General features: G+C 35.9%; 3 protein-coding genes and 2 non-coding genes across 5 annotated transcripts; 3 read left to right on the forward strand and 2 right to left on the reverse strand.

Annotated features, from left to right (window-relative positions):
• Positions 1 to 431: 431 nt before the first annotated feature.
• Positions 432 to 4,840, forward strand: LOC102623249 (hypothetical protein). The gene is made up of 10 exons (XM_025097938.2): positions 432 to 697; positions 1,806 to 1,949; positions 2,107 to 2,274; positions 2,392 to 2,478; positions 2,785 to 2,919; positions 3,064 to 3,174; positions 3,506 to 3,597; positions 3,679 to 3,784; positions 3,872 to 3,958; positions 4,109 to 4,840. Exons 2-10 carry the CDS (start codon positions 1,809 to 1,811, stop codon positions 4,520 to 4,522), a joined length of 1,341 nt encoding a protein of 446 aa, XP_024953706.1. The 5' UTR covers positions 432 to 697; positions 1,806 to 1,808; the 3' UTR covers positions 4,523 to 4,840.
• Positions 4,841 to 5,193: 353 nt separating this feature from the next.
• Positions 5,194 to 5,265, reverse strand: TRNAW-CCA (transfer RNA tryptophan (anticodon CCA)). The gene has a single exon. It is a non-coding gene; the product is annotated as a tRNA-Trp (tRNA).
• Positions 5,266 to 5,454: 189 nt separating this feature from the next.
• LOC102622955 (photosystem I reaction center subunit V, chloroplastic) lies at positions 5,455 to 6,235 on the forward strand. The gene has a single exon (XM_006474698.3). It carries the CDS (start codon positions 5,643 to 5,645, stop codon positions 6,117 to 6,119), a length of 477 nt encoding a protein of 158 aa, XP_006474761.1. The 5' UTR covers positions 5,455 to 5,642; the 3' UTR covers positions 6,120 to 6,235.
• Positions 6,236 to 7,349: 1,114 nt separating this feature from the next.
• On the forward strand, positions 7,350 to 11,238 carry LOC102622657 (high mobility group B protein 10). Its single transcript, XM_006474697.4, has 6 exons — positions 7,350 to 7,877; positions 8,716 to 8,794; positions 9,219 to 9,381; positions 9,464 to 9,544; positions 9,841 to 10,202; positions 10,829 to 11,238. Exons 1-6 carry the CDS (start codon positions 7,675 to 7,677, stop codon positions 10,919 to 10,921), a joined length of 981 nt encoding a protein of 326 aa, XP_006474760.1. The 5' UTR covers positions 7,350 to 7,674; the 3' UTR covers positions 10,922 to 11,238.
• A 138-nt stretch (positions 11,239 to 11,376) lies between these two features.
• Positions 11,377 to 11,448, reverse strand: TRNAW-CCA (transfer RNA tryptophan (anticodon CCA)). Its single transcript has one exon. It is a non-coding gene; the product is annotated as a tRNA-Trp (tRNA).
• Between the last annotated feature and the right edge of the window lie 925 nt (positions 11,449 to 12,373).

Here is a 12,373-nt window from a genome sequence, read left to right on the forward strand (position 1 = left end):
TTATTTACTATTAATAAAATAAAGCTTCTCACAAACAACATTGGGGCTATTATTCTTCAAAAAGAAATAAATAGATATACTTCTTCTAGAAAGGTAATTGAATGATGGTAGAAAATGTGCTTTTGTCACCCACATTCTGTCGGTTATGAGTTTGTAAGATAAAATTTATTATTATACATTAATTGATAAAGTAATTACAATAATTCCAACAACAAAAAAATTACGATAATAAATATATCATAAATGAAAAATACATAATATTAAAATAAATAACCTAAAAATTTTTGTGCGTGCATATTTTATTGCAAAATTAGAAAGGAAAAAATAAAACATTTTCTTTTGATAGGAGACACGCAAGCAGTTATCGTTCAGGCCAGTAAAATAAAAATAGTAATATGACTCCATATAACAGCACCTGTCTCTTTCAGGCTTCTCGTTTTCATTCGTGGAAGATCAGAACAACCGGATAAACGCAAATACGTCTCACTCACTCTCGTTTCTTCTCGCGTTTTCTCCCAATTTATCGCGATCAATTCAACTCACCGTCAAAGCAAAGTTTGGAGGGACATTTTATTTTCAATTCAATTATTACGCAAGCAATTATCATTACAGTCTTCTAACGTGCGAGCGATTCAGTTTCCGATTTTTTTTTCCTCAGATCGGAGGAGCCAACCGTAAACCCTAACTCGCCAAAGAGGTAAAATTAATTTTCTTATTTTGTTACATATTTATAAAAACCCGCTTTCGTTGATTGTGTTAGGGTTTTATTTTGTTTTTCTGGTTTCTTCTTTTGTGTTTTTTGGGATTTTAATTTTGTTGGTTGGTCTAAACGTGATAAGAGTTTGTGTTATATAAATTTTTATAATGGATTATTACAATTTTCAAGATGTTGATTATTCACGTTCCTTTGGGAATAGAGCGTAAAAAATGGAATTTTGATTCTTAAATGGAATTATTTTCTGCTAGTTTTGTTGAGCTATCACTGGAAGAATTTGACATGGGATTTGGCCTAAAAGTTAAAATCCCTTGAACTGGGAAAGCTTCTAAAAATCGTTTTTTTTATAAAAAATATATATCGAAAGTGCTTTTACTCTGTAGGGAAAATTATACATGAATCCCTTCAGAATTGATCTTGATAGATGTAGTTTTTCCAGTTGACTTGCATTTCCTTGAATTTTTAAAGTTATGTCTAATGATTATAACGAAATTGGACTTTTAGTTTCCTTAAGAACAAGTACAGCCCTCAGATTTTCCTTTATGAGCTCAGGTTAAGGTAATCCATTGATGAGGCTATTATGTGTGATGAAATTGTTCTGGCTGTTCTTGTGGCTTTTGCAACTGGGGGGGCATTATGTCTCGATATCTCTACCTTCAGTTGATGTCAATTTTCTTGTATGGTGACTTGTATTTCGTAACCTTTCTGTTTGTATCACTGCTTCTCTCTCAAATGCCTGCACGGGTGCTCTCTTGGTTTCACCTAGCCGGTACTTTCTGAGTGTTTTACCTCATCTACCTCCACCCACATTTTCACAAGAGCATTTCAAGTGCTTCATGTAGTATTATATATTGACTTAAACTTTGTTTTACTTTTAGATTGAAGTGTTATCCTATTGTTTTCTGGAATTTTCTGAGTGTTTTACCCATATCTACTTCCAACCCCATTTTGACAAGAGTATTTTGAGTGCTTCATGTAGTATTGTATATTGACTTATCTTTGTTTTACATTTACATTGAAGTATTACCCTGTTGTTCTCTGATGAATTTGCTTTAATTCATTCTGGTGCACTTGTGCATTTAATTGGCAGAATATGTCCCATTACCACGCGGATGATGCGGAGTATATGGCAGATGAATATGACATGGAAGATATAGATGATGATATGGACGAAGAATTTCGTGGCAGAGATATGGGTGGCTCAGACTCTGATGTCGATGAATATGATTACTCGGTTTGTGATGTGTTTCACTTTGCCTATTTAGAAAGTTTTAAGCATTATCTAACATTGTTATTTGAGCTGATCTGGATGTTGCTTTTACATGTTTGATCTTTCTTTAGTTTTTGTTTGAGCATTGTAGTTTATAAGAGGTTTGATGTGACTGGTGCAGAATAATAAAATAGCCGATACGTCTGCTGCTCAAGCTAGAAGAGGGAAGGATATCCAGGGTATACCATGGGAGAGGCTTAGCATAACCAGGGAAAAATACCGGCAAACTCGGCTAGAACAGTACAAGAACTATGAAAACATTCCTAATTCCGGAGAGGGCTCAGGGAAGGTGGAACATTTTTACTTTCTGTTTTTCTACCTTTACCTTTCACACCATGTTCAATGTTTATACTGTAATTCAATAGAAATCACTGTTTTACCTTCCATCTGCCATTATTATATGCAGGATTGCAAAGTTACTAAGAAAGGGGCTTCATATTATGAATTCAGAAGAAATTCAAGATCTGTGAAATCCACTATTCTTCATTTTCAGGTAGGCTAATTGAAGTATAATTGTAGTTACATATAACTCACATTTCCTTTTCTATCGCCCTTCAATGTACTCTGATTATCACTCTTAACTAGAGTGAATTACTCAATTTATGGTCCTTAGTGTCATGGTTCTTCATTGCATAAATGGACAATAGTATGCATCATTTATTTGTCAGTGTGCAGCAATATGACTCTGGTATGAACATGGCTTATGGATACGTGCAGACATACGTGGCTATTTCTGACCTGCGATTGACTCACGAAAGATGATATGTGTTTCTCTGACACCTTTGTTTTTGTGTTGTAGCTGAGGAACTTGGTTTGGGCAACGTCAAAGCACGATGTCTACCTTATGTCACATTTTTCAGTCATCCATTGGTCTTCATTAACTTCCAGCAGGTCTCAAGTTCTCAATGTTTCAGGCCATGTGGCACCATCCGAGGTTAGTATTTTTACAAATTTTGTGCTGAAAAACCCTTGCTTTTTCTATCCTTTTGCCTTTCCAAATTTTATCATCTTGAATCATGATTTCCTTAAGATTTGAATACGGTTTTTTTTTTTGTTTTTTTTAATTACTTTTATATAGAAACATCCTGGCAGTCTGTTGGAAGGATTTACGCAGACTCAAGTTAGTACGCTTGCTGTGAAAGACAAGTTGCTAGTTGCTGGAGGGTTTCAGGGAGAGCTTATTTGCAAGGTAAGTTGTAGCACGTCCTCTTTAAGTCTTTTCTGGAGTAGAATAAGGAGATATTGGAGAATAAATAAGCCTTGCTGTAGCAGTGGCAGGCCCATTTGCATAAATGGTGGTTGCTTTTTCGTAAGATGTGATTTCCTTGCCTTAGGTTGTAGGGCTTTTAGCTTTTAAGGGATCCTTAATTGAATAACGGCGGGGTACATTAGTTTTGATATATGAATCATGTTAATGTTTTTGCTAAGCTATGATAATAGCTTTCATCTTACCACTTTTGGCTTTGAAAGAATTATATAGTTGGTTTTGTGATTGAGGTGTTATTTTCATTGACATACAGCATTTAGATCGACCTGGAGTGAGCTTTTGTTCTCGTACTACTTATGATGATAATGCAATCACCAATGCTGTTGAGATCTACGGCAGTCCCAGGTATTTCTTCTTTCTTATGCCCGTAATTAAACTACGGACTTCCAAGCTGAACCTAATTAATCTTGTTCACTTAATTCTCAGTGGTGCAGTCCACTTTACTGCCTCAAACAATGACTGCGGAGTGAGAGACTTTGATATGGGGAAGTATCAACTCTCTAAGCATTTCCGTTTCCCTTGGCCTGTGAATGTAAGTTCCTCATATTGTATAATCCTGTTATGTAGATTATTGAATTTTATGACTGAAAAGGTAATCATCTGTTTGTTGTGTTTGCAGCATTCTTCACAAAGTCCTGATGGTAAACTTCTAATAATCGTTGGAGACAACCCAGATGGTTTATTAGTGGATTCCATGACGGGAAAGGTAGGCTCCTCTTCTCTTTTCAATTTAAATGGACATATGTGTTCTCAAATTAATTCTTTGGAAGTTATTTGATATCATGAATTAGTGATAAATTGACATCTAGAGCCTGAAATCAAAGCATGCTCTAACTTGAGTTTGTGATCTCTGCAGACCATTGCCTCATTGTGCGGGCACTTGGATTTCTCATTTGCATCTGCATGGCACCCCAATGGTGTCACTTTCGCCACTGGAAACCAGGACAAAACATGCAGAATTTGGGATCTACGAAACCTATCTGAGTCGGTGGCTGTTCTGAAGGGCAATCTTGGAGCCATTAGGTCGATCCGCTATACATCTGATGGTCGGTACATGGCGACAGCCGAGCCTGCTGACTTTGTGCATGTCTATGACGTTAAGAGTGGGTATGAGAAGGAGCAGGAAATTGACTTTTTTGGTGAAATATCTGGCATTTCATTCAGTCCCGACACAGAGTCTCTCTTCATTGGAGTTTGGGATCGGACATATGGCAGCCTCCTTGAATATGGTCGCTGCCGGAATTACTCATATCTCGACTCCTTAATTTGAGTTGGATGTGCAATTTGCAAATAAGTGTGTTGATGGGGCTTACTTGGTTCAGTTGAGAAACCTAGTTTCATGCCGGTAGGAGAGTCTAGGTGTAAATGTGCCGTGACGTGCAATTTAGGTTATTGTGGTTCAATCAATTGTGATTCCACTTCCTGTGGTGGAGGTCGTCAGAAGATGTGTGAAAATGCAGGAATCGATGTACAGAGGCTGGAAGAAACCAGCTATTTCATGTGAACTACATAAAAGGAAAATGACAACTATGTCTTCCTGATGAACAGTACAATTTCATGAGTGAATCCTGCCCTTGATTTATGTTAATGTTGTTCGATTCTCTTTTCCAGTCTCTCGCTTTCTTACCGATGTCGTAGGCCCATGGTGGAGGGTCAGACTTGCAATGTTGCATCATGTTATAATGGTTTGAAAGTGTACGGGTTGCAAGTGTTTCTTGTGACGCCTATCAAGTTACTGGTTGCACTTAAATATGAAATCATACACCACGCATCAATGATATTAGGTCTTAGTTTCGTTAGAAATGTTATAGAGAATTTTTGAAAGTGTAATGGAAAAAACAGTGTCAGAAATCAAATAGTAACACGTGTATACTGCAATTAATGAAACTAACCTGGGGTTTACTCAAAATAAAAAATAAAGAGATCCTAACTTAGGGGGATTGAACCCGACGTGAATCGAACACGCAACCTTCTGATCTGGAGTCAGACGCGCTACCATTGCGCCACGGATCCTAGTTGTATGGATCTAGGGAAAATAAAATTTATATATTAAACTATAATCAAGAGTGGAGAGCTCTTCTGCTGACACCTGGAATCTGGAACCAGAAATCTCTGATCCACAAGAGAGCCAATGAGACAAGGCCAAGTAACCTTAGCAAAAATCTTTCATCACTCATTCCCATCCTCTCATATCCCAGTGTGATTTTTTCTTAACCAATACTTGTATGGATCACGAGAATACGTGATCCATATCTGTGTTTCTATCGCCGCTAAGCCTGTTCTATTTCTTGCAAAAATTTATCATAATCCAGGAACTCAAAAACTCCATCATCCATCAAGGCATCAACCAGAACACAAAAAAGAAGGAAAAAGAGGGGAAAAAAAGAAAAATGGCAGCCTCATCCTCCTTGTTCACACCCTCCACCATCACCGTCCGAAAACACCAAATTTCACCCTCCAGCATCTCATTCCAAGGCCTAAGACCCCTCAACACCAGGGCCAAAACCCCCCTCCCCAAGCTCGCCACCTCCGCCAAAAGAAACAGCTTCGGCGGCATTAAAGCTGAGCTGAACACACCACTTGTCATCAGCCTCAGCACTGGCCTCTCCTTGTTCTTGGGCAGGTTCGTCTTCTTCAACTTCCAAAGAGAGAACGTGGCCAAACAAGGCTTGCCCGAGCAGAATGGAGTCACCCACTTTGAAGCCGGTGATGTTCGTGCCAAGGAATATGTTAGCCTCCTCAAATCCAACGACCCAGTTGGCTTTAACATTGTTGATGTTCTCGCTTGGGGTTCCATTGGCCATATTGTCGCTTACTACATCTTGGCCACCTCCAGCAACGGCTATGATCCCAAGTTCTTTGGTTGATTTTGTTATTTGTACTGTCTCTCTTTTGTCTCTTTTAGTTTCTTAATTTCTCAAGTGTTGCGCTTTGTATAGTTAATAAATTTCCTAGCATTTAATGGATGAGACCGATGATGTAATCTTTGCATTTTTCACATTTTTAACGTGCATGTTTTTTTCTCTTTGTTCCGTATGTCACAGCTTGCAGAAAAAAAAACAGAAACTGAAAACAAATGATTCGCAACAAATGTTGACTCAAATATGGATTCTTGAGATCTCAGCTCTCTAGTGGTGGCTTTAATCTGACTCTGGCCTCTGTGTCAGTAATTTGCAGCAATTTTTTTTCCGGATTAATCTGAGCAAATAACTATATGATTAGTTATTAATTAATAAAAAAAATTAAATTTTATCCGTACACAAAGTCTTTAAAAGTTCAATGAAACTCAGATTAGAAGAAGGAGATCCTGTTTCTTTTTTTTTCTTTCTAATTTCTTCTGATTCAATTTATTAAAATTAATTAATAGACGTTTCGGAAGACTTGACTTTCCTTGAACTAAAACCATCAATTAGTCAGCTTTTAATTAAAAAAAAAAAACCTAGAAATTGTTAACACTATTTCTTTTCCCCCCCTAAATTATCATCATCCTTTAAATGAATCATCAAATAAATTGCGGACTGGTTAATTAAGTTCCACCATGTACCAGTGAAGTTAATTTAACACGTTCATCATGGTAATTGTAGCTCACCATGATAGAACGGCCAGATTTCTAAGACCTATGTGGTAAGAGAATCAATTATGTTGACTCTTGTGGATAAAGTCATTATTTTATTTTGATTAATTGCAAGCATTTTCATTCAACCAAAAATAATATAGATATGTCACTAAATTTTTATATAATAATTTCTTCTCAAAAGAATATGCATTAGTCACCGGCTATATATTCTACTCCATTCGCAATACTCACATTATAATTTCTAAAAAAAAGTTAAATAATAATAATAATAATAATAAATAAATAAATAAATAAATAAATAAGAGCACTGATAATTAAATATAAAAAAAATACATGGAAATGAAATTGTTGTTCGTATTACATTATCATTCCGACACACAAAATGGCAACATTCGTGATGTCGTTAATGATGTCTTTTTGTAGTTTAAATATAATTTTTTTAATAAAATAAAAATAATAATTATTAGCCTGGGTGCGCCTCTAATCTTTATTTAATATAATAAAGAATAAAATAAAAGGAGTCACCAGTGTCTTGCTTTGCCTTTACCCTTCGTCTTAATCCGATGACCTAACCTCATCTTCTCATTCCTCTTCTTCTATCTCCCCTCCTCTGCTTGTGTTAGTAGCAAGAATTAACTTTGATTCTACTATTATTCTAAATATATTTTATTTTATCATATAGTTTTTATTTTCGTATCATCTTTTTGTCAACCATCTAATCCTCATTTTATTTATTATTTTTGGCTAATTACTTTGCCAAAAAAAAAAAAAAAGAAAAAAGAAAAAAATTAATCTTCTTCTTCTTCTTCTTCCTTACTATCTAATCTTTATCTCTCGCACAAAACATGTCGTCCCATATGTTAAATGGCCAAAAATCATCCGCCACTACTAGCAACAGCAACAGTAACAGCAACAACAACAACAACAACAACAAGGCATCCAGTTACTACCCTCCACCAACAGCCAAGTACGAGGATATTGCTCAGAGTTCTGATCTTTTCTGGGCTACTCTCGAAGCATTTCACAAGTCTTTTGGTGACAAGTTCAAGTTTGTGACTTTTGCTTTTCTTCATGTTTTCTTTTTCCCCCTCCGTAAATTTTGTTCCTTTATGATTTTTGGCTCATGTCTGCTGAACAAATTTTGAGCTTTGACACTGAGAGCTTTATGTTTTTAGTAATTTTTTTTTACCTTTTCTAAGTAATGTTGGATGATTGGTGGTCTGTTCTTAATTTATTTATGTTAGGCACCATTAACTTTTTTTATGCTTGCCATGGATGCACAACGGGGATTGCCATTTGACTTATGGCTCACTGATATGGCAGTGGTTCAGATCTCAATGCTTTGATACCGTGTAACTAATTGATATAATTACAGCTCGACAGTTTCTTCAAACTAGTTGACAGTTGGAGACAAGAATGAACATCCTGTTAGATTAGTTGGAATCTGGTTTGATAAGCTTGTTCAATGTAACTGCATGATTGGCCTGCCGATATTAAGTGACTTGCTGGTCTTATTAAGGTTTCAATGTTTTGGTTCTTTGTATTTAAACACCATTATCCAAAGTTGCAAACTATGAGACCTGTCTGCCTTCTCTTTATTTGGCTAAAACTTCATCCGGTGTGACGTGGAGCATAGAAGTATTATATACATTTACTTTTGAGGTCATTATGTTTCTTGCTTGCTTTTATTTCAATCGACCCTTTCATAATTCCCTTTGTTCCTTTTTCCTTCTTTCCCTCTAGGTGATTGAATGCCTTTACATGAACTCCTTTCATTATCCTTTTCTGCTGCTAGTCCACCAATAGAGCTGACCTTCTTAATAAAACTTAGAATAAGAAAAACGAGTACGATTGACATTCCTTCAATTTCTTTTTCCTTTGAATAGGGTTCCTACTGTAGGAGGAAAGGCGCTCGATCTGCATCGCCTTTTTGTGGAGGTGACATCTCGTGGTGGTCTTGGAAAGGTACAAGCTATTGCCTTGTTTTAAATGAGGAGAATGGTGTGTGCAACATTCCACTCGTAAATCTGTTACAAAACCTAGCCTAACGATAATGGTGACAGTCTCATATTCCCCGGAGATGATTAAAGGATCATGTCAAGTATTTTTTTCTCCTATGACCTGCACTATCTTGATCTTTTAACAAACTTCCAATGATATTGTCACAGCTAATTTTTGAGGCATGACTTTAACATTTTTCCTGCATTTTCCGATGACATGGTTTGTCTTGGTTATGTTTCATCTAGTCCACGATTTGATAATGATTGCAACTGGGATGATTGTTGGGGCATCTTCCATAGATTAATTTCCATTTTCTCCTCACAACTGAGGAGCTCTTTTTTGTATTTTTCCATTTTTCTCCCCCCTAATTGTCTTGAAATGGTTTTAGGTAATTAGAGATCGTAGATGGAAGGAAGTGGTTGTGGTCTTCAACTTTCCCACAACGATTACCAGTGCATCATTTGTATTACGGAAGTATTATCTCTCATTACTTTACCACTTCGAGCAAGTCTACTACTTCCGCAGAGAAGCTCCTTCATCGTCAATGCCTGGTACTTGGAAATATGGATTTGAATTTTCTGTTAGAACTTTTGTTTAGATTTCATTATATAATTTGCTATTCTACTTCTACAGATGCTGTAAGCGGGAGCAGCCTTGACAATGGATCAGCATCCCCAGAGGAAGGTTCCACAATTAACCAGTTGGGCAGTCAGGGTATGTTTCATCCGTGACATTTTATATATTCATCCTTGATTATTTGGTGTCTATTTATGATTAGTTCTTCTACTTGTAATTCAGAATGATTTGTGTTATTACTCACTTTTTACATAAAGATAAATTGGTTTTATATGATTATCTACTTGTTTCAAAAAGTTTGAATTATGGTAGTTCTTAATTTTCCATCAGTATTTTCTTCACATGGTACCTACTTTTTCCTCTTTTAAATTTTTTTGATCTGTTAAGTGGTTGTTGGCTGATATAACTATTGCTGTTGTATATTTGATGTGCAGGGAGTTCAAAATTGCAGATTGGCTGTTCAGTTTCTGGAGTCATTGATGGGAAATTTGATAATGGATATCTGGTCACTGTGAACTTGGGTTCTGAACAACTTAAAGGTGTCTTATATCATATTCCTCATGCGCATAATGTGTCTCAGAGTTCTAATAATTCAGCTGCGCCTACTCACCGACGCCGTAAGAGATCTCGGTTGGCTTTACGAGATCCCTCTCGGCCCAAGTCAAACAGGAGTGGTTACAATTTCTTCTTTGCTGAGCACTATGCCCGACTAAAGCCACACTACTATGGACAAGAGAAAGCCATCAGCAAGAAGATAGGGGTCCTTTGGAGCAATCTCACAGAAGCTGAAAAACAGGTATACCAGATATTTACTTTCAATTCTTCTCTGGTATCATGTCTCCATATCCTGATGTTTCTCAAGTGCTTTTCTTTAACAGCATGTAGATAAGTACACACGGTTGCATTTAATGATTGGATATGAATGGTTTTCAACAAAAATAATTTCAATGGATGCTGCATATTGCTCTGAAAGTTTAGCCCTTATTTCTAAGTTGATTATTGAACTTTTTAGTTATTTCTGCTATTTGCTTTTGGTGGTATGCTACTCAAGGACAGTTGTTCGTATATCAAAACTTGTATCCAGTAGGCAGTGACACAGAGAGTAATTTAGATGTTTATATTCTAGTAGGACTTGTTAATAAATTAAATTTTTTATTGGTATTAGAAGCAAGATGACTCTAGCAACTGGGATACTTGAGCTGATCCACTTACAACTTATTTGCATTTAATTAATCTAGCTGTGATTGCTCTACGTCATTGTCTCTGAATCCATATTTGGGGCATATGAAATGAATACAGTACAGGCTTGAGCGTGGGGACATAAATGAAACCGTTTAAATTAGTCCGGCCGACTTTTACAATGGAAGATTTTATTTTGTAAATTGGGTCACCCCTCACCAGTTCACTCTTACTGTGATGCAGGTTTACCAGGAGAAAGGGTTGAAGGACAAGGAACGATACAAGTCTGAGATGTTGGAATACAGATCCTCCTATGACTCAACAGTTCAGCAGTAACTTCCAGTGTATTGCTGCTTGCTTTTTGCGGGGATGGGGGTGGGGGAAGCCATCAATTAGGATGTAGAATTTTCTGTTCTTTCTAGCAGTTGTTGTTGTAACGATATGCCCCGGTGCAAAAGAGCAAAAGAGCAAAAGAGAAAAGAACTGAGAGGGAGGTGAAATGGGGCGGTTATGTAAAATATTTGTAACTCTTAAATTGGTAGGACACAACAGTAGTTGGTATGCTTTTCATTTGTCATAAGAAAACTGACCTCCCATTTGAAATGGCAATAGGATTGACTGGAAATGGAGCATCTTATATGATTGACTGGAAATGGAGCATTTTATATCCAGGCAAAACTATTGAGATGCCATATTTTGAGAATCATGTCGTACTTTCGTTTCAACGTTGGTTAAAGTCAATTTTGCTCTTCAAAAAAGAAAAAGGGGTTGGATCCTAATATTCGGGGAATTGAACCCGACGTGAATCGAACACGCAACCTTCTGATCTGGAGTCAGACGCGCTACCATTGCGCCACGGATCCCGTTGGTGAGCTTAAGGTGGAATCATATAGTATTAACCAATATTATTCTGCCCAGTCTTACTGTTTTTACCTCTTTTTTCCTGACAGTTTTAATAATATGGTGTTGTTATTCTCTCATTACTCTTAACTATATCAAAATAATAAATTACTATAAAAATTATTAACTATAAATAAAAGCATTTTACTCTTTTGTCTGTTACTTCCATAAGTCAAAAGATGATAGCAACCCCTAAATCTTACTGTTTTTACGACTTTTAACATGACAGTTTTTATATTATGGGGTCATTATTCTTTCATTACTCGTAACTACATCAAAATAATAAATTACTATAAAAACTGTTGACTATAAAAATAATATTTTACTCTTTTTTTTTCTGTTATTTCCGTAAGTCCAAAAAGATGATGTCACGATGACAAATTTGACTTTACATTAAAATATCCCAAATTTGAATTATACCATAAAATTTTAATCATTTTAACAAAACTAAAAATTAAATATTACCCAAATCAAACCCATTAACAGCAAATCCCACAATGATTTGGAGTACTTCAATCTGATGAAGAAGAGGAGGGAGTTACAGCGAGACAAAAAGATTTAAGGATTAGAATTTTTGGGGGTGATTTGTTAAAGTGTAAAATTTTTATAACATATGGTAACTATATTCAAGGCTGTTCTGTCACACTTTCAAAATTTTAGATACAAAATTGGGTTTGATATTTTATAAGTCAATTAACAGAAAGAAACAGAAAAATAGTAATTAATAAATCACTTATTTTTTTCATAGTTTACGTATAAACTATTATCCTTAAATAATTCTTATAATAATTTGTTACTTCAATAAAATTAGGTTAGTGAAAGAATAATAACCCTATAATGTTACGTTGCTCCCATTCCTAGGATGTCAATAAATATTTATTTTATGGC

Source organism: Citrus sinensis, chromosome 9 (assembly GCF_022201045.2).
Source record: "Citrus sinensis cultivar Valencia sweet orange chromosome 9, DVS_A1.0, whole genome shotgun sequence".
Classification (NCBI taxonomy): Eukaryota; Viridiplantae; Streptophyta; class Magnoliopsida; order Sapindales; family Rutaceae; genus Citrus; species Citrus sinensis.